This window comes from Sturnira hondurensis, unplaced genomic scaffold (assembly GCF_014824575.4).
Source record: "Sturnira hondurensis isolate 20B ecotype Veracruz unplaced genomic scaffold, ASM1482457v3 Scaffold0000167, whole genome shotgun sequence".
NCBI lineage: Eukaryota > Metazoa > Chordata > Mammalia > Chiroptera > Phyllostomidae > Sturnira > Sturnira hondurensis.
In genome coordinates, this window is record NW_028072798.1 from 1,969,731 (window position 1) to 1,990,528 (window position 20,798).

General features: G+C 37.4%; 1 protein-coding gene and 1 pseudogene across 1 annotated transcript; both read left to right on the forward strand.

Annotated features, from left to right (window-relative positions):
• Positions 1 to 371: 371 nt before the first annotated feature.
• MYCT1 (MYC target 1) lies at positions 372 to 13,514 on the forward strand. The gene is made up of 2 exons (XM_037051855.1): positions 372 to 549; positions 11,173 to 13,514. Exons 1-2 carry the CDS (start codon positions 498 to 500, stop codon positions 11,682 to 11,684), a joined length of 564 nt encoding a protein of 187 aa, XP_036907750.1. The 5' UTR covers positions 372 to 497; the 3' UTR covers positions 11,685 to 13,514.
• A 6,218-nt stretch (positions 13,515 to 19,732) lies between these two features.
• Positions 19,733 to 20,519, forward strand: LOC118988206 (mitotic checkpoint protein BUB3-like; annotated as a pseudogene).
• Positions 20,520 to 20,798: the final 279 nt, after the last annotated feature.

Genomic DNA, 20,798 nt, shown 5'->3' on the forward strand with positions numbered 1-20,798 from the left:
GAGTATGGATTTTTAAACTTCTCTCCCTCCATAACTTACTATTTAATTATACTTTTTAAACGTTGGAAAGCAGTCTCATCCTATTGAAATTTAACCCAAAGTGCAGTAGCTGAGAGTTTGAAATCTTCCTATACATGTCTGTAGGAGATGGGGAAAGGACAAGAAAAACAGTCTCTTATCCCAAAAGCATTTTGGAGGTAGCCAAGAGGTCGGCGTTTAGTATGTTAGCTGAGGAAATGACGAGAAGGAAATTGTTTTGTGTCTCGGGAACCATGTGGAATTCCAAGATAAGAAAAACAGTTGCTAATTTGAGTATAAAAGCAGGAAACATGATACACTTGTTTCCTTTTATGCAAACGCAGTATATGAGGGGTTGTGTGAAAATTATTTTTCTCTTGCTGAACCACAAAGACATAGAATCCCAGTGCTCCTTTTGGACACACTGGCTTTTCTTTCCTTCTGGTTTTCTTTTCTTTCTCCTATTTCTTGTGGATATTATGGCTAATAACACAACAAGTTTAGAGAGTCCATGGCCAGAAAACTTTTGGGGTAAGCTATTTTCTTTACCTGTTTTTAATCAAAAATTAGGGTGCAAAAATATATACTGCATTAGCTGAGACATTTTGTTTACTGTGAACTGATTGTTTTCATCAATCGATTACAATAGACATAAAGGTCTTTAAAGTAGGCTATGAAGACACTTCAGAAGAATCTATGCAATGGATATAAATTTGGCTGGTTTTACAAAATATAATTAGAAAGTAATAAGAATAAAAATGAGGAACAAGGCAGCCATGACTGCTCTTTGGAAGATGATAATGTGGATTTTGTTAGAAAGGGAAGTTTCATTTGTTTTAAAGTTAGGGATTCTGTATTTGATTTAATGAAACCAAGAATGTTTGTAGAGGTTATTTTAACATACATTGTCAATGTTATACTTTTTAATTCCCAAGGTGAATTTAAACAATAAATCTGTACTTAAGGAGTGTGATAACACAGATAAAGTAAAGGAAAGCTGAAATAGAATAAGATCACACATAACATTACAAAGGAGGCTTATCACAAGAGAAAAAGGCACAACCCAAAGGACTTTCTGTGTTCAGACACAGCTACTAGGCAAATACCGCCAGCAGCAGGGAGGTCAAAATTTCCAGTTGTTCAAGGTGCGGTGTACAGGGGAGGACTAAAATGTAAAACTGAAATGTACTCCGGGGTTCAGGGAAATTAAAATAAAGGGGGCAAGTTGAGTTACAGGCAGAAAAATTTTTAAAGGAGAAAATGGAGTTTATTGAGAGATCAACTACTTATTAGTCCAGAAGAAGTTTTTAACCATCTCAGAGAATTATTTCAGAGTTTCTGGGGCTGTTCAAGTGGACTTGCTGGGAACACTTTGGTGGCAAGTGAGCAGCAGTGGCTGACTGTCCCCAGCAGCCTCACCTAGTTGTCCAGCAGCACAGAAATTTGCATGCAGGGAATTAATTACTTCTTTTTACTGTTAACCATTTACATTGGCTTCAAGTTTGAAAAGGCGAGATAATAGGGGACGTCCTGAATAATGTATATAACCAAATTAGAAAGAAGAAAATAAGTTATATTTGCATATCTAAAAAACGGCCTGGTAACTCTAGGTAGACACCCATAGAAAATAAGCTTTTGAACTGTAGACGACTAATTATACATATTTGTTACAATAGGACTTGGCGTCCTCGTTTACAGAAAAGGTGAACCTGTGAAGCATGTGCTGTAAAACAGCTAGAGGGTGTTTACACTAAATTCTTCATTACAAAAATAAGTAGTTCTACAAATGTATTTAAAAGTAAAGAAACTCTTACTGCAAAAGTTAATTATAAAAGCCAAATCTGTTTTTTTCCTAACATTAAAAGTTAAATGTCAGGTTCACTTAAGGAAAAGAAATAATTACTCACTGACTAAAACATGGGTGATAATCATAAAATAAACTTGAATCTATAAGAGCAAATGTTTCATTAGAGCCCAGTGGCCAATCCTAAAAATGATAGATTTTCTTTTAAAATATAGAAATCTGTGCTTGAGAAGGAATTCACATTTGCTTTTCCAAAGATAGTTCCTAGTGTTTCTTTGTCTTACGTGACTACAATGGAAAGTAGATTAAAAATAATGAAAACCAGGAAGTGTTACAGTGATAAGCACCAACAAAACTAGGGCAAACATGTTGAGCGGATATAATGTTTTCAGAAAAATATATAAAATATCACATTTTTCTGAAGTAAGAAAATATCAAGTCTAAGATGCAAAAATGTAAATGCAAATAGGTAAAATACAAACATTTCCTAAAACATAAATGTCTATGTTTTTTATTTCCTTTTTATGCATATTAAACTGATATGTATTGTGATCACAGACTCCACTTATAATTTTGAAAATTTTGTAAAACACTGTGGAAGACATTGTCTATGACTTCCAAAATCAACTGGCTGCTTCCCACTTTGAACTTAGAGAAATGAAGAAAGACTAGCTTAGAAAAACAAAACTTGTGCATTAATCATATCAATTCCCCAGACTTAACCCACTTAAGCTGCATAAAAAGTTGTTTCACCAATAAAATTTTCTTGGTTTACTTCACTGAATGCTAAAAAATAAAATCATGAAAGCAGGTGATAACCAGGCATGACACCTTGCATTTTCATAGTAATCAGCCCCCAAATCCTACTAAATGTTGTGTAGATATTAATTAGTGAGAGGGTGGGCAGCAAAATCAGCCTGAGAGACAATGCAACTGGAGACACCACCTCGCATTTCTCACTTTTGCTTAAAACTCTTGCAATAAGCATCCCCATGAAAGCAGAGGGAAACAGCCTGGGGAAGTTTGCGACACTCTGCCTTAATGAATAGTAGGGAGGTGTCCCTGATCTTGGTTATCCCCTTGGTACCTAGAGTCCTGAAGAAGATATACTTTTGGTTGCACTTCCTGTCTTACCACGTGGCTTTCTCGTTTGGCTAGCATCGTGTGTATTTGGGTAGCATCACTGGTTCAGAAGCTTGCATTTATTCACCTTAATTAATCCTCTCCCAAACTGCAATGTCTGTCCTCAAGAAGATTACCTCTTGGAGTAGATTGTATGTCCATGACATATGAAAATAAATGCTTTTATTGTTTGGAATATTACAAGATAATATATAGTAAAATTGTAATGATTGATAATAGTTATGTTTTTAAAAATGTGGCAGAAAGGATCCCTAAATCTTTCTTGGAAGGAAAGAAACTTCACCTATTCCTAGAAGGTTAGATAAGATTCAAACAGGGAGATGATTCCAGGAAGAACTTTTCAGTCATTCATTTTTCCTTCATTCTCTCATTAACTCATTCATTCATGTATTTATCCATCCAGTGCATTAATTAGTTTCCTCAATTGCACTGACTCGCCACCCAATACCTGACAGGCAATGAATGCATTACATGTTAGGGCAGAAATAGGCATAGCTGAAGAATTTAAGGGAGTTCAGGAGCAATGCTATCAAACACGCAAGTGTGCGTTAGCAAATATACACAAGTAACTACACACAAGTCACATCTGCAGAGAAGTGAATGACTTGAAGCAGATTTGTGTAAAGTTTTGAGGTCAGTGTAAAAATTTGACCTAGTTTAACATAATAATCCTCAGTTTTACAAACTCAGGTCTCCTCATTTTCCTCTTTGCTAAGGCTTTTCTCTAAGGTTGCTGTTATACTTAGGGCAGGTTTTCTTCGACCCAACTCAGCGTGTGGAGTGTTCCCCAGAGTCCATCTTCCTGGGCAGCCCTCAATCACCACTTTTGTTTTCCCAGCCTAGTGAGATCACACACAACTGTACCAGTGTTTTGCCTATCTTTACATTTGCTCCATCAGAGGGGTGGGGGGTTACAGAGCTGGGTAAAAAAAATAAAACTTTATAGAGATAGATAGTAGTATGGTGAGGACCAGAGGGAAAGCAGGGGTGGGAGGTGGTGGAAGAGGGTACAGTGGGGATAAACGGTGATGGAAGGAGACTTGACTTGGGCCGGTGAGCACACAATACAGTATATAGATAGTGTAGTATAAAATGGTACACCTGTAACCTATATAATTTTATTAACCAGTGTCACTCCAATAAATTCAATGAAAAATAAATAAAGAAAATGTTCTCCAGTTTTGGTAGGTCTCTCGAGACTTCAGATTTTGAAAAATATTTTAATCTGTATTTTGTAATTCTTATCGGTGGTTTGATTCAAGTTAGTTCATCATATACAGGTAGAGGTGTACTATCCCTTTCCCGTTTAATTTACCTTCTATTCTAACAATATTGTTGAATAATCATGCTCAGAATATTGCTTATGACTTTTGCCTCTGGCCAAAACTACTTACAGTCTCCCAGCCTTTCGCTTATTTGTTTTTAAAACCCGCACAAGAAGACATCTCAAACGTCACTTCTTTTAGGAAGTTTTTTTCTGACCATCCTGAAAATAAGTTATTTTATCTTACAAATGGAATGACACTTAGGGCCCGTGATACTCATGCATGTCATTTAGTCTTATTTAGAGAGTATAAACTAATCAGTCTAGTTTCCACTCATCTGAAAAAGAAAAAGAAATTCAGGAATTCCAGTAGTAAATCAGCTGGTGAGAGCGGGCCTCAGTGAGAGGTGGACATCTGAGCCCAAACTGAAATGAACCGTGCAGAGAACTGAGGAAAGATCTTCTGGAGCAAGTTACAACCAGTGCCAGGCTTTAAGTCTGGTGGGAAAGAGAGCTGTGTGGATGAAGTTGAATGAGGCAGAAGAACAGGAGAGATGAGCACAGAAATTAGACACAGACCAAGCTGGAATTTCTGTTTATAAAAAGTCATTTTTAGGAGTTTGTTTTTACTCAAGAAGTAAAGGGTTTAGAACAGAAGAATCATGTGATTTGGCTTTCCAAAGGTTCACTCCAGCTTATTACACCAAGAATGGAGTGTAGCTGGGGAGAATCAGGCAAGAACAGGTGCAGGAAGAGCAAATAACAGGCTACTGCAATATGGCAAGTTAGAGATTATGGTTGCTAGGACCAGAGAGGTGGCAAAGTATTAATAAGAAGCTGAATTCTGGATATAGAGGTATTATAAAAACAAACCAAATAGGATTTTTGGCAGGTGAGATACACAGAAAAAGCACTTATTCTGTTGAAATTGTAAGTAATTGAATTTTCTGTGCCCTAAATGTTATTCTCTCTGAAAAACTTTTGCCAGCATCGTATTACTTGAATCATTCACTCCAGGGCACCAAGAACAGCAGAGTCTATGTTGTTATTAGCTAAGTTCCTGATTCTTATAATTGCAAAGGACTTTGGAACTAGATCAATGTGTTATCCTGTTGTCAAAGACAACACCACTTTTCAGATATTGGAATAGTTCAATTCAAGACCACTAGATGGTAGCCTCTACTAAATATTTACATGAATGGACAGAAGTTGAAGTATTTGATTAGGTTTACTGAAAACCAGATTTGTTATTAGAATGTTGGAGTTGGAAGACACTATAGGGACTATTATTACTAGGTCCAAATAGGTAAAATGACTTGGACAAGTTATATAACCATTATAAACATACTTATTCATTAGGGACTTATGGGCCAGCCCCTTGTTAGTTGTATAGAGAGACACTATAATTTAGAATAACAATATCTAATTCATACTCCATACCTTACTGATTTTAGAGTTTGTTCTTTTTGCCTTCAAAGGGATCTCTGCATTTTTTAAAGTAATTGTTTTGTCTCATTACTTGCATTGTAGTATAATTATACCAAGTAAAATTATGGCTCATTTTTTCCCTTATGATTGTTCAGAAATAAAAAAGTAAACTATCCTCAAAAAAGGAATATTGAACCAATGTATGTTCATACATTTTTCATGTATGTTCTCTTTTATAATAAGGTTTTTTTTAAAAGCTCCCAGAATTTATTGTCAGAAACCTGCCAGAATTGAATTAAATATTTACCATTTTAAAGCTGTATTGCCAATAGATGGGGTTTTTTTAATGATTTTTTCTAGATTCTACAGTTTGGGCCGGGAAAATCATTCGTTATAAACAAAAAGAATCCTTATGGGCGACCACTATGCTACAATTAGGACTCTTGCTATTTCTCCGTTATTGCTTTTCTGCATTTCACACTTGTACTTGCAGTTTGCATTTAGGAAGCTTAACAACATAGATTAGCTATTTCAGCAAGTCTTAGAGAGTCTTATGTCATTAATATTATTTTTTAGTATTAAAAATTCTGCATATATAGCAAGGACATTAGAATTACTGAAATAATTTTTGTAAAAGAAATATTTGATTGACTCAGTGGGGAAGGAGACCATTTTCATGGCACATGCACTCAACTGAGCAACAGAAATTAGGGACACCCCTGGCCAGGGCAGCGTGAATTTTGTACATCATTTTTATAATTTCTGTAGCTCCACTTTATTGTATTTTATATTCCTTCAAAGTTGGAATAGTTTATTATTAAGGTGTATATATCATTCTAATGTACCTTTAAAATTCATTATTTAATCCTCTTCAGATGTACACATAACCATAGTCTTTTATTTATAATAAGACTATATTTTGAATCATAATGATCTACTGTCCCTGCCATTTCCCCAAATTTTGGGTACAGACTCATTTAAAATAGTTTTACTGTCAAATTGCTCTTGTGGAGATATCATTCTACTTTAGTGTCACCAAAAGTAATCTTTTCACTGACACACTGAAATTTGTCATTGAAGAAGATTGTGGTAGTTGAAAATCTTCTTTAACAACTCATATACTGGAGTCTGTATATGGCTCTTAATTTCTTATATCAGAACCATAATATATTTTGGAAGTCAAAGTCATCCGGCATATAAATCTATCTCTCACTCCACATATTTTGGGTTTCTTTGCTAATTTTCTCAATCATTTCAATAAGAAGACATTATTTTTCCTTGAGTCTACATTTTTAAAGTTTTTGATTTTCAATGAAATGGAACCTGATGCTATTTTTTACTGTAGATAGACTGTCAGAAACATGTTGTTTGTCAGAGGGGACAGTGGTAGGTAGATGGGCCGAGGGGGTAGGGGCACTGAGGTCACACGAGGGGGTAGGGGCACTGAGGTCACACACAGGCGCCTCTAACCTTCCCTCGCTTTTACTGGGTAACTGAATCTGTTTCCAGATAACTGAATCTGTTCCAACTAGTTATATCTAGTTGAAATAAAGTGAATTTCTTTGCTCTCATCTGTTATACCTGCATATATCCTGATATGTTTAGGATCCTCCATCAGCCCCTGGTGGTTGCATAAGCTTATATACAAAAGCAATGATATTTATCTTATGAGCTTGAGGATTTGTCTTTTTATGTTATGCCATACATGAGTGAAAGCAGTTCCCCGACAAATGCTAGTTGTCAATATTCAATTATTAAAGTAATTTGTGTTAGTTCTCACATAAGCCTTAGACTCTTTTTTTAAAATATTTTATTTATCTTTTAGAGGGGAAGGGAAGGAGAGAGGAAGAGAAGCATCAATGTATGGTTGCTTCTCATGCATCCCCTGCTGGGAACTGGCCCCTGACGGGAACTGGCGTGCAACCCAGGCATGTGCCCTGACTGGGAATCGAACCGCAATCCTCTGGTTCGCAGGCCCGCGCTCAATCCACTGAGCTACACCAGCCAGGGCTAGACTCTTTCAATACTGATAAAATTAGAAGTTTGAGCACAAAGCAGTTTTCAAAGTTCGTTGAAAGAGTTTGTTTGTTTTAAAAGTTAGATGAAACTCCATATCTCTGTTTCTATATTTGAAGTTGTTAATATTCAAAATTCTCTAATGGAGGTTTTGGTTCAGGGAAATATATCTATAAAATACACAGTGTTGATTTACCATAACTTTCCTAAGTATTTCTATTCATAACAGGCTATCAAATCTAGTGTCTACCCTCGCCTGTCCACACCAGGATCCTGGGGATCATTCTAGATTCCTCCTTCTGTCAGTATAGCAAAGTATGGTATTTTTACTGGTGGACTTTAATTTTTAGAAAGTGAAAGTGGGGGAGGGGTTATGTGTCCTTTAACTGTTTTTAATTTTCTTTCATTTTAAATGATTCTAAAATTTCCCCTTACTCTTTCTTTTCTCCTTCATTATGTGGTTCCCATAAACCATCTCTCCTTTTCTTTCTCCATGGTTTTTCCACAGCTTTATTGGCATATAATTCACTCACAAAGGGCACATTTAAATGGTTTTTATGGTCATCACAGAGTTGTGTAACCATCACCCCAATCTAATCTGAGAACACTGTGTCCTTCAGAAAGAAATTTGTCCCCATAGCCGTCACGGCTATTCCCTCCCATTTTACCCCCCAGCCTTGGGCCATCACTCGTTCACTTTCTATCTCCATTGTTTGGTTTGTCCTGGGCATTTTAGGTAAATGAAATCAGACGAGATATGATCTTTTGGCAGTCCTTCCAAGACTGTCCCCTCCTATTCTCCTATGAACTCAAAAGTTTCTTTCCTGTAGCATAATTTTTACAAAATTGCCTTTTCCCTCCATGAAGGCTTGCAGTGGAATCATGGGAGATAATTTATTGATATCTGTATTTTTTTTCATTGGTCATTTTCTAGGTAACCTGAAGTTGAATGTTCATTGTCTTTTAATTATACTCAAGACATGGGTTTTGTAGAGTTTTATTTGTTCATTTTGTTGTTCTATTTGTTTTGGAAGAAATGGGAGATCATGATTTACATTGTTGCCATCGTCTTAGAAACCCTGAATTCCTCCTATACCTTCTTCTATAGGTTCCAAATATCTGGGGCATTGACAGTTGGAAGCGAATTTGGAATTTTATTATATTATTACTAAGGCCAGTTTTAAGTTCTAGCTTAATTTATTTGTGTGGTTTTTTTTTCAGATAAAGCTTAACTCAGAGAAATTCTTAAGAGATTGCATTTTAAGGCTTTGATGTAATATCATTTTTGTGACACACACTTTGGAAGAACAATACTGGGTTTAACAGATTTTCCTAAAATGTCTTATAATTTAAAAGTCATCTTTCTATTATAGAAATCATTGTTTAGATTTAATATAACCAATTGTCTTTGAGGATTTTTATATTTATAAAGATAACTGTGAAAGTAGAGCATAACAAATATAGTTTTTCCATAAGATATAAATATAATAGTAAAAGGTGGAAAAACACTAAATATATATCCTAAAATTAAAGAGAAATAATTATTCTTATATGTTCATTCATATTGGTTTATTTTATTATTTCTGAATTACAAATTTTCTACACATTTTCATAGTATGCAACAATAAACTGGAAAAAACCTTGGCAATCATGAAATCTAAGTCCATTAAAAATAATGAAATCAATGAGTCTAAACAAATTTCCTGAAAATCATACAACATGTTAGGGAGAGAGCTGAATTTGGGACCCAGGATCAGTTAGTTTTTGCTGTGTAACAGTCCACCCCCAAATTTAGTGACCAAAAATAATCATTTACTTGACTTATAATTCTGTAGGCTGGCAATATGGAACCAGATCAGCTTAATGTATTTTCTGCTGGTCTTTTTTCATGTATCACACTGAAATGTTGGGTTGACTAGAATCCAAATTATCTGAATAATGTCACCAATCTGTTTGGAGTGTGGCAAACTCTTTCTTGGTCAGGTCCATAAGGGTAACTGGGCCGTGTGTCTCTCATCAAACAGCAGGCCCAACTGGATGAGTTCGTATGTTGGCAACTGCAGGGTTCCCAAGAGCAGAAAGGGTGGAAACTTGCACAGATGCATTTCCATTGAGTCTTTTTGATCAAAGCAAGTCATGAAGCCAGATCAGATACAAGGAGTGGGGAAATAGATTCTACCTCTTCATGAAAAAAAGTTTAAGCATTTGAAACCTCTTTTTTTGTTTTCCCCATCTAGTTAATATCCAGTCCATGGATCTCTCAATACAGAATCCTTAGATAAGCAATTAGATACTATAACTTACCCCTCTAGTTAAGGTAACTAATTTTGGTTAAAATGAGGGGCCTCTATCCAAAAGGCCATACTTGAAATGGAGCTTGAAGACTGAGTTTTCCATACAGAAATGTAAAAGTTGCATCCAGATGTAAAGAAAAATACATGGAAAAGCACAGAGTTTAAAAGAGAAAATGGCAGGCTTCGGGTTAGTGAGAAAATCAACATGTCTTGAAGGTTAGATCGCAGGGTAGAGAGTGGAGAAATGTAATGAGCGTAAGGCTGGAGAGGTCTTTCAATATCCAGGATGTCTTTTCATTCCAAGCAGAGGCTCTGCTACCCAGGGTCATTCGAGAATAGGTTTTTAGTTCCCACGCAGAAGCAACAAGGTAGAATTTCTATTTTCGGTAAGATTTTCTGTCCTTTTCCAGTTTACCAGAACAGGAAATCTGAACTAATACAAGTTCTATGAATTGAAGGCTACTGCTGTACAGTAGAGATTTTATGGAAATTCAGGCGACAGGAATATTCTTATCCAACAAGGACATGATGGCAGCATGGAGTAGAACTTGGGGACCAAGAGAGAGCCCAGTAGTCTGCATAGGTCATGTCATCAGTGAGTCATAGATGCAAGTGACAGTCCAGAATTTTAGGAAATATAATATAAATCAGTCAGCCCACAGGTGCTTCTAGCCCAATACTTCCTGTCTCAGAATAAACACAGGAAGTGAGACATCTTGAAGCCTGCAAGTGGGAGGCAAGAGTGGGTTGATGAGAGCACTGGAAAAGGCAAAATAATATGATTACAAAATTCTTTGCCAATTTTTGGCACATTACTACTGTTAACTCAAATGGAAAAAATCTTCACAACCCCATACATTTTTATGAGCTAAAGACTGGCCTTTTTAAAAAAATGAGACGATTTCTATTACTTGTTTTTTAAAGATAATAAAATAACATAACCAACATGGAATGCTATACCTAAAATGTTCTTTTATGTCCTTTTTGTTTTATATCCTTTGTTTGTTTGTTTAAACGAAAAGGAATGAAACAGCTTTCATTCATTTATATTCACCTAGAACCATGTTGTATTTCTCTCATTCAAAATGTGTTTAATCATATATACTATTCCATAATTACTACTTGTCCTCTGCCCTGTGTTTTTAGTTGAACCCCTATTTACAAATCAAATCACTTATTTGTTTTTTTTTATTTCTTTGTTTCAGAGGATCTTATAATGTCCTTCACAGTGTCCATGGCTATTGGGCTTGTAATAGGAGGATTTATCTGGGCTCTGTTTGTTTGTTTGTCTCGACGAAGGGCCAGTGCCCGCATCTCCCACTGGAGCTCAAGTCGGCGATCTAGGTCTTCCTACACTCATGGCCTCAACAGGACTGGATTCTACCGCCACAGTGGCTATGAACGTCGCAGCAACCTCAGCCTGGCCAGTCTCACTTTCCAGCGACAAGCTTCCCTGGAGCTAGGGAATTCCTTTCCAAGGAAATCAAGCTTCAGGGCTTCGACTTTCCATCCCTTTCTACAAAGTCCACCCCTTCCTGTGGACACTGACAGTCATGTGATGACCCTCCCTTCTTCCAGCACCTCTCCCACCATCAACACTGCCCACAGCCTGAGCCGCCCTGACTTCCACTGGTCCAGTACCAGTCTCCCCGTGGGCCTTTCACCACCACCCCCACCTACCTATGAGTCCATCATAAAGGCATTCCCAGATTTCTGAGGAAGGTGTCTTTGTGGCTAATTTGTCTCCTTCTTTCCTTGTCTTTTCTTGAAAGGAAGTCATAAATAGACTAGACAATTTTGAGGACACAGCCCACACAACCAATGAGTTTCCAAACTGAAAAATGCTCATGCAACTTGGACACTACAACGTATATTTTCTTGATTGTATTTTTCCTTCTCACACAGAGAGGCAATATTTTTCCAAGTAGTTATATACTTATGTATTTTGCTTTCAATATGATCATTATTAAAGGTAGTGATTCTTATCTGAGAATCAGCAGTAATACAGTATGTATATTTTAGACTAAAGTAAAAACATGGTATTTGTGGTTTTAATCCTTACACACTGCCCAATTTCTAGCCTAAGAAATTTTATTTCACTTTCTGTAAGATGACAATGAACCATTTTGTAATCTTAGATTTTTAATGAATTATATGGGCATGAAATGACAGAATATAGGATTCTAAAGTGCCTTGATTGCCCTCATTTATGAAAAGCATGGGAATCAAGCAAAGGAGGCTGAATTCTGTGGGTATTATAGGATATTTGAATTGCGCCGCTGATTTTTGTGCTTTTCCTAAGAATAGTTAACTATGTTATTGAGCCACAATCTTTGGATTTACTCACATGATAATTTAACTTTCTTCACTGTTGTAGTTATGTTTTCAGAAAAGCAACAACCATAAGTCCAGTTCGTTTAAACTAAAAACAAACTTGAACACTGAGCTTACATTTTTCTTAAGGGATGAATTTCATCGCTTAGATATATATCTAGAAAGTGAGAAGGTGCTTTATCCAGGGACCTTCTCCTGTAACTTCACAGACAAATGAGGAGGGGTTAGTGGGGACAAGTCTGTGACTGAAATGGACATTACTGCCACAAAGCATTCTTCTTCCTGGATTGACGCATCAGGCATTATTACTTATCTGCATCTCGATAAATTTCAACTTCAGATTCTGTGAAGGGTCTTCATACGTTGATTAAACCATGCTGTAAGTCGTTGGTGCAGACAGTTATTTAAGGAGTTCACTTCCGCAGGTGGCCACCCTCTTAAAGAAAGGTACAGCCCCAAATGTGGGTACCAGAGGGCTTCAGTGGTCAGTGGCCACCCTTTTCCATTTAAGGACACGAGTTCACTGGACAATTACTCAAAAAGCCCGTGCTGCATTTCTGAGACAGTGAATATTCAGCTTATGTCACTATTTGTTTGTTTCTGGGAACACTGGGATTTTGGGTGAAGAAAAATGTACTCTCACTGTAGTTTCTGCAGTGCAGTGTTCCCAGCTAATAGTATCCAAATATGGCTCAAGATTGTAATAATTTTTATAAAATGAGATTTTGTGTAGCATTTCTTTATTATTTTTATTTAGCTTATTTTTTATTGTTTTTAAGGACATTTATTCTTAATGATGTCTATAGATAGATGCTCTCTAATGCAATATACCACAGAGAGAGAGAGAGAGAGAAAGCTCCCAGGACAAGCAATTTGTTTTCAGTTCTTTTTAAACAAATTTTGCAATCATCATATAGCCACGTATGTTTTTAAGGGATCATTACCTTAGTAACAAAGCTATCTTGTTTGTATATCATCCTTAATGTTTAACACGAGAAGCAAGCAAAGGTTATGGTTTTTATCTAGATTTTATATTGAGAGTAAAAACTGTTTTGGATCTCTCCAATTAGAAAGTGAAAGAAATTTCTGGTGTGTTTAACCATCAGGGAGACCATGGTCTCCTCTCTCCCCAGTTATGGAACAACCAAAATGAGTGTCTTGTAAATATTGTGCAATGTGTGAAACGTGACATTAAAGCAAAACCTGGAGAGTCTTTAATTGTATTTTTTATGTGAAATGTTTAATTGATCATGAAACAAAATTAAACTGATGTTAAACGGATGTTTGATTAAACTGATTAATCAAAATTAATCAATTAATTTTGATTCACAGGTTATTTACTGAATAGCTTGTAAATATCTCACATTTACTTTGGCACTTTAACCCAACATAGAACATTCCCTATTCCTGAGACACAAACATTATTCTATATAAAAATGGATAAAAGAAAAAGGGTGACATCACCAATAAATGGAACAGGAAGTTTCAATAAATTAATGAGGATGGAAAATAAGTTATTTACTTCAAAACATTAATTTAGATTCCTGCCTCATTATATAAACTATTAGAATTACTTCATTAAATATTTTAGAGCATAACTTTTAAAATTGAGGTATAACTGACATAAAATGACATTAGTTTCAGGTGTACAAAAACAAAGAAGTCAGGCTTGTTAAGTACGTTTCAGCTTAGCTAAGAGCAGACAGCAGGAGGGCTGAAATTTAAATTGTATTATTGCCTACAGTGAGGATAGGAGGAACTAGGGTTGGCAGCTGGTAACTAATGACCAAATGCATGGGAATCGCAGAGGGAAGGTATTCAGAGCATTATGGAAGTAGCCTAAGATGTCTGTTTAAAGATGAGGGACAAATTAAGACTTAATATTGACAAAATGCATGACAAAGGGTCAATGATCTTTACATAAAGCACTCATATGCAATGGGAAAAATTATTATAAGAGGGAAATTAGGGAATTCACTGATGAAAGTAAACACAAAAAAATTCAAAATAAAAAAAAAACCTATTTACACTGAAAGTAAGGCAAACTAAAAGCTCCTATTAACAGTCTACAAAGACAAACAAGCAAAATATAACCAGAGACACTGAAAGAAAGCCCAAAGTGATAGTAACCAGAGGAGAGGGGATAGCGGTATAATGGGGGAAAATAGGGGACAGTCCATTAAGGAACATAAAGGACACACAGACAAAGCCAAAGGGGATAGTTTAGAGGGTGGGAGGCAGGGATGGGTGGGGCTGTAGTGGAGTGAAAATGGAGACAACTGTATCGAACAACAATAAAAAAAAGAATCTACAAAAATTAGCAACAAGATATAATAGACTTCTGATAAGATCGACAAGGAACACCAAGAACAACATGTAGTTCCCGGCTCAGAGACACAGTGTGATACTGCAGACAATCAGTTACATGGAGAAAAATCTCCAGATTTGGTGTGAACACCAAGTCTGGAGAGACAAGTACTGGAGACATGAACGGGGGGCCCACCCTACTTCAGTAAGGATTAAATCCATCCTACTTGAGTCACTAATCAACAGCTTTGAGAGTTCAAAGAAAAATGACTTTGCCCATGAGTGTCATTTTCCTCCTCTAGTAAGTTTTTTGTCAGACACTGCTGAAGTTCAAAGACAAACTTTCTTTACACCTTCAGAGAAATATATAGAATTTGTTCTGCTATAAAACATCATTCTTGGATGTCAATTATCTGACAGATGGAATGGGATTAGTAGAAAGTCCTATTGGTCCACTTGGGATTTTTCCTAACATATTCATGTCTTCAAACAATCGGGAATAAACTTTCTCAAATTAAAAAAAAAAGCCCCAGCAACATATAAATGTAAAATGTGGATTTTGGGGAAACTAATTCTAACATAAAATTTCATACTATAACTCAGGTGCCTGATGGTTTTTAAACCAAAGTCTCCACTGAATAGACAGCATACAAACGACCCTCTGCCCTCAAACCCAAACCCAGTTACAGCTTGATTAGACTAAGGCTGTACTTTTGACCTAGAGGTTTTTCAGTCATTTCTCAACTGATGAGATGAGCTGGGATTTAAACTTATAGTCAGAGGGAGCCAAGTGCAGATTTAAAGTGCTCACTGTACTCACAGTAAAATCTGAAAAAAAATCTCTGAGCTATAAATTAAAAAACAGGACGTAGAGCCAGAGTTCATGTCAAAATAGAAGGTGAAGTGGGTAGTATCCATCTGGCCAGGGTAAATAAACAAAGTGGGAGGAGAGAAAAGAAAGCAGATCATCAGAAAGAAAAAAATATTATTGGCCTGGGAAGACCGACAGGGAATCCTTTGTTTTTCCCATAGCCGACAGGCTCTCTGATTTCTTTTTCTGCTCTTTCTGGTTGTGTTTTGCGTTCTTGAGTTTCACTTGCAGGGGACAACTATTTCTTTTGCTTCACTAACGTATATTTCCATTTCTGCTTACTTAACATTTTGATTTTCTTAGGGGAGCAATTGTTCCATGTCTCTCAGTCTTATTGTGACTCACAAAGTTGGCCCCCCCTGTCTCTCTCTCTCCCCCTTTCTGCTCTTCAAATTGGATAAAACTTCCCCTTTTAAATCAATACTTCATATTGTGTTTTCAATTCCGTTCCCTTCTGGCCTTCCCAATGATTTTATTGCTTCAAATATGCCTTCTTTCTCTAGTATTATTGCTACTTCTATCTTAAGTTGGGGGCTTTAAAAACAGATTCTAAAACAGTGATTTGTGTGCAGAAAAAAATTGATGGGGCTGGGGAGCTCTCAGCAATGAATATCTATGGAGGAGTGAGAGAACAGGATTGTGCAGAAGAGATTAACTGGAGCGGCATTCCCCCCAAAAAGGCATCAGCCAATCCTACAGAGAGAGCTAGGATGGCCCTTCAGATTTGTCCCTGATTGAAGCAAAGGACCAGACAGTGATTAAGGTAGGGTTAGGGTTGGAGTTGGGGTTAAGGTTAAGGTTAGGGCTGAGTGAGCACTGAATGAGGTAATACAAAAAAAAAAAAAAACATCCTGTGAATAGGGCTCTTGGCGAGCAGCCAGTCAGATCAAATAATAACTATTCCCTGGGCATGGTGGCTTTCTGAGAAGCTCTAAAGTGACGAAGGTTCTCTGCTTGACCAAGCTCTACTCTGGCTCCCTTGAACCCTCCTCTCAGACAGGCTCTGACTTTCAAGCCTCCATGTTTATCTCTGCCTTGCCCAATTTTAGCAAACAGCCTGCTAAGTTTAACCATCATACTCCATCCTTGCTGTCTGATCACCCTTGCTATCCAATCAAGTTCCTTATCCTCCACCTTCTTCCCAGGTGATTTCTGATCACCCTGCCCTGTCTGGTAAGAATCCTGTTAGTCCAATTTAGTCACAATCCCCACTTACGCCTGACGTAACCCCTTATTGTCCCTCTATTGATCCCTGCCCCACTCCTTGGCTATAAATTCTCACTTTTCCTTAGTGTATTGAGAATTGAACTAGTTTCTACACTGAGGTCTGCTTCCCCGACTGCAATTGCTTTTCTCAATAAATTATGTTTTTACCACTCTAATTACTGTCCAGCTTGGGTTTTTTCCCCCCTCAACGAAACCCATTTTGACTTCTCCAGTGACTGCCAGGCTGTTGGTTCTCACAGATACTGTGTTTGCTGATCTTCAAGGCTGCCAGGAAGAGGCTGAGAATAGGCGAGTTAGTGTACACATGACCCACTCACTGTCTTATCAAGAGTCAGTCGTTTTTCTTAAACAAATGTTCCCTGGATTGTTGCAAGTCTTCAGTTACTTTCCAGAAAACTGAAAATGTTATTTTTTTTTTTGCCAGTGTCCTTATTGTTTTTATGAAGGAGAAAATTTCCAGAGGTCCTTCTGCCATGACTCCAGCTGGGCTACTGCTTATTGACATCTTGGCGTTTGGATAATTTTGCTGTAAAAATCTACTGGCATAAAGTTCGTAAAAATGAGGATCAGAGCCCAGCAGTTCTTCACCAGAATACTGTAGTGGTTTCCCCTGGTCCCGTTTTTCTTGTGGTGTGAAATGACCAGCAGGAGTCCAGACCACCTTTGGAAGGAGTCAACTGATTTGAGTACCCTTCCTCAACCCTGCACCCCTGTGAGAACAGAATGTACCATGCCCCCTGACAATTAACACATTGCCACACTACTCCTCAGCTTAAAAATCTGGATCCTGGGGTGGGGGTGGGGGTGGGCTGGGATGGGAGTAAGAGACAGAAAACTGTACTCGAACAACAATTAAAATAAATAAATTTTAAAAAATCTGGACTCTATACTCCAAGGCTTTCAGTCCTCAAACTCCTCTAAATAAATCTCCTAATTTGTTAACTCTATTTCTCCTGGACAACTGCAATCTATTGCTCAAATCCCTCCCAAAAAGGTCTGGGAGTGGAGAGGCGCTCCTGTGTGATAAACATCAAGATTAAATGTGCTTCTTGACATACTTTCAGTCCTTATTTAGATACTTCCATTCACCTGAATGGTGGAAATGAATTCTTTGTGTAGAGACTTATTTGTCCTCTGCCTGACCTCTAAGTACATGCTTTTCTGTAAGTTTATTCTTCACTGACATTTTCATTAGATGAGACAGTTCAGTAATATTTCCCACATGCTTTGACATTTTTTTTTTGAAAAAAATTTCATTCCATTAGGTCAATTCCACCTCAAGGTATCTGCATAAGTGGGTCTGGCCTTTGACATCATCTTCCTGAACGAGCTCTGCTTGCTCACTCAGACACACTGTAGACGCACGGTCTCTCGGAATCTTGTGCTATCTTTCCCAAATCAAATCTGTAAAGTTCACTTGCAATTTAATGTATTCTTTTTGAATCATCTTGACATTTTGACTTCATAAGTGTAAACTGAAAACTGGATTTACTGGAAATTTGTTTTTAAGAATAAAACAACATTTGCCAGATCCCTGATCTACAGATGCGTTATAAAATTAGACAATGGTTATGAAGTAATGCAGCTGAAACAATTTTTTAAAGAAATGTATCTCTAATAGTTCTAAAACATATAAAAGAAAGAATAAAACTATGTTCAATAGGAACAGAGAATTATACAAAGAATAGTGTCAATTGTTAGCATTAACATTGAATCCAATTGTTTAAAAGGGAGGCAGAAAACATAATCAAATGCTAAAAAAGTAACAATGTTTAGCATTTTGAAAGAACTGGAAGAGAAGCTTTTCTTTGTTTCACAGCTATAAATATGTAAACAAATAAGCTTTTGGGTACAGTGAGCCTATATTTTAAAAAACAATGCATATTATGTTTAATTAATAAAACCTTTGAATAGTTCATGATAAATGGCATTTTATTTTATTGAAGCATTGAAAGTTGAAATTTTCAAAGGATAATTCTTATTAATCAGTTAAATAGTTCACAGATAACTCTTGCAACTGAATGGGATCACAATACGATGCATTTCATCACTGCACTTTTACTAACCATTTAGCTGTACCCACGCCCACTGGCATCGAGAGGGAAACCAAAGGGCTAAATAGAGGTGCAGAGGAACTCTGAGCATGCTTGCCTCACACATGCTAAGGTCAAGACGTGCTGACAGTTACAAAAAGTATTTGGGGGAGGGGGAGGATAACTGGGAAATTTGAAGGTAGACTAGGTATCAAATAGTAAGAGAGTATTACGAATTTTGTTAGATGTGAAAAATGCTATCATGATTATGTAAAAATAGGCATTTGCTTTTCAGAGATGCACACTAAAATACACAGAGGGGAGATATTATAATTTCTGAGGGGAGCGAAAAAGCAACCAGCGTGGCAAGGTTGCTTCCGAGAGGAGCCCAAGGTGGCTAGTTCTAATGAGTTCAAGCTGAACCAGCCACCAAAAGATGGCATCTCTTCAGCGAAGTTCAGCTCCAACACCAGTGCCCGCTGGCTTCTCCTGGGACACATCCTTGCATTTCCACAGGGTCCCAGCCAGCTCCATGTGGCTCAAGGACCAGCACTGCCCAGACAGTGTGGTCCGCACTGGAACACAGGCCTAGAGTGGGGGATTAAAGCCTCAGCTACATGTCCAGGATTGAACACGAATCAAGAATCCGTGGGGCTGGTTGAAAAAGGCAATGGGATTAAGAAAATAAAAACTCATAGACACAGACAACAGTATGGTGATTACCAGAGCAAAAGGGTGGGTAGGGAAAAGGTAGAAGAGGATAAAGGGGGGATAATTGGTAACAGAAAGAGGACTTGACTTTGGGTGAACATACAATGCCATGTACAGAGGATATTTTATAGAATTGTACAATTAATACTTATATAATTTTATTAACCAATGTCACCCCAACAAATTCAATAAATTTTTCTTAAAAAGTCTGTTGAAACCCATGGAGCCCCTGTCAGATATTCTGAACAGGGTGCAGAGGTACATGAAGTACAGGGTTCAGGAATGATGGTTACTGGGAGTTGGGATCAGACAACTAAATAAACTGTGAGTTCCCAGAACTCCCTGTAAGGCTGAGACCTTGTCCTGGCCTGAAAAAGTAGAGAGTGCCCTCTCTGTGTCCGGCAGGCTGCAGTCTTAATGCAGGAGTTAGAAAACATGGGATACAGGCAGCAGCCAGGGTTGGGTGGGGGCCCAGGTCGAATGCCCAGACTGGCTGTATACGAGCATTTCTAAACAAGGAGAGTGTGGGTTAAGCTGTCCTGAAGACCAGCTGGCATTTGAATGTTTGGACCAAAGCCCAAAGGTACAGAAGAAGAAGTATGCCTTCCAAAAGAAAGTCAAGCAAAATAATAAGCAGATTTAAAAGAAAATAATAAGATCTACCCCATCAATGCCATTTCCTTTCACTACATCCACAGTATACTTGCCATAGCTGGTTCTGAAGGATTTGTAAGTATTTGGGATCTATGTAACAAAAAGGGACTGTGCCAGTTCCATCGGTACCTCGCCACCATCGCAACACTTGACTTCAGTAATGATGGGACTACATTGCAATGGGACGACATCCCATGTATGTGAAATGCGTGACATGGAACATCCTGAAGATGGTCTTTTCATTAGCCCAGTGACAGGGGCAGAAACAAAACTGAAGTCCACCAGATCATCCCATGCAAGTGGTTTCTCCTTGGAAAGATTTGTTTTGCCCCCTACAAAGGCACACTTTCCCCCTGTTATAGTCCTGGTGAATACATTATTTCGTACATGCATTTCTCTCTCATCTATCTTATGACAACTTGCCTATGCGTATTTTCATACTGCCTTTGTATGGAGCGAGGAATATTTGTGTGTTACTCTAAATACTTCAACAGCAGAAAAGTGGAAGAAGCAAGTATGGCAAAATATGAACCATTTTAAAATCTATGTGATGGGTTTATGAGCGTTTATAATACCATTTTCCTTTCTATATATTTGAAAGTTTCAATGATGAACCATTTAAAAATGTCTTGTAAAGCTAAAGAATGTTTCGGCCACTGAGATTTTGAAATCACCAATGGGACACACGGATCAA

Bases quoted from the DNA above. Each gene is read 5' to 3' on its own strand.
- MYCT1 (XM_037051855.1), top strand. From the start codon at position 498: ATGGCTAATAACACAACAAGTTTAGAGAGTCCATGGCCAGAAAACTTT. The intron at 550-11,172 runs GTAAGCTATTTT...TCTTTGTTTCAG, and splicing joins ATGGCCAGAAAACTTTTGGG to AGGATCTTATAATGTCCTTC.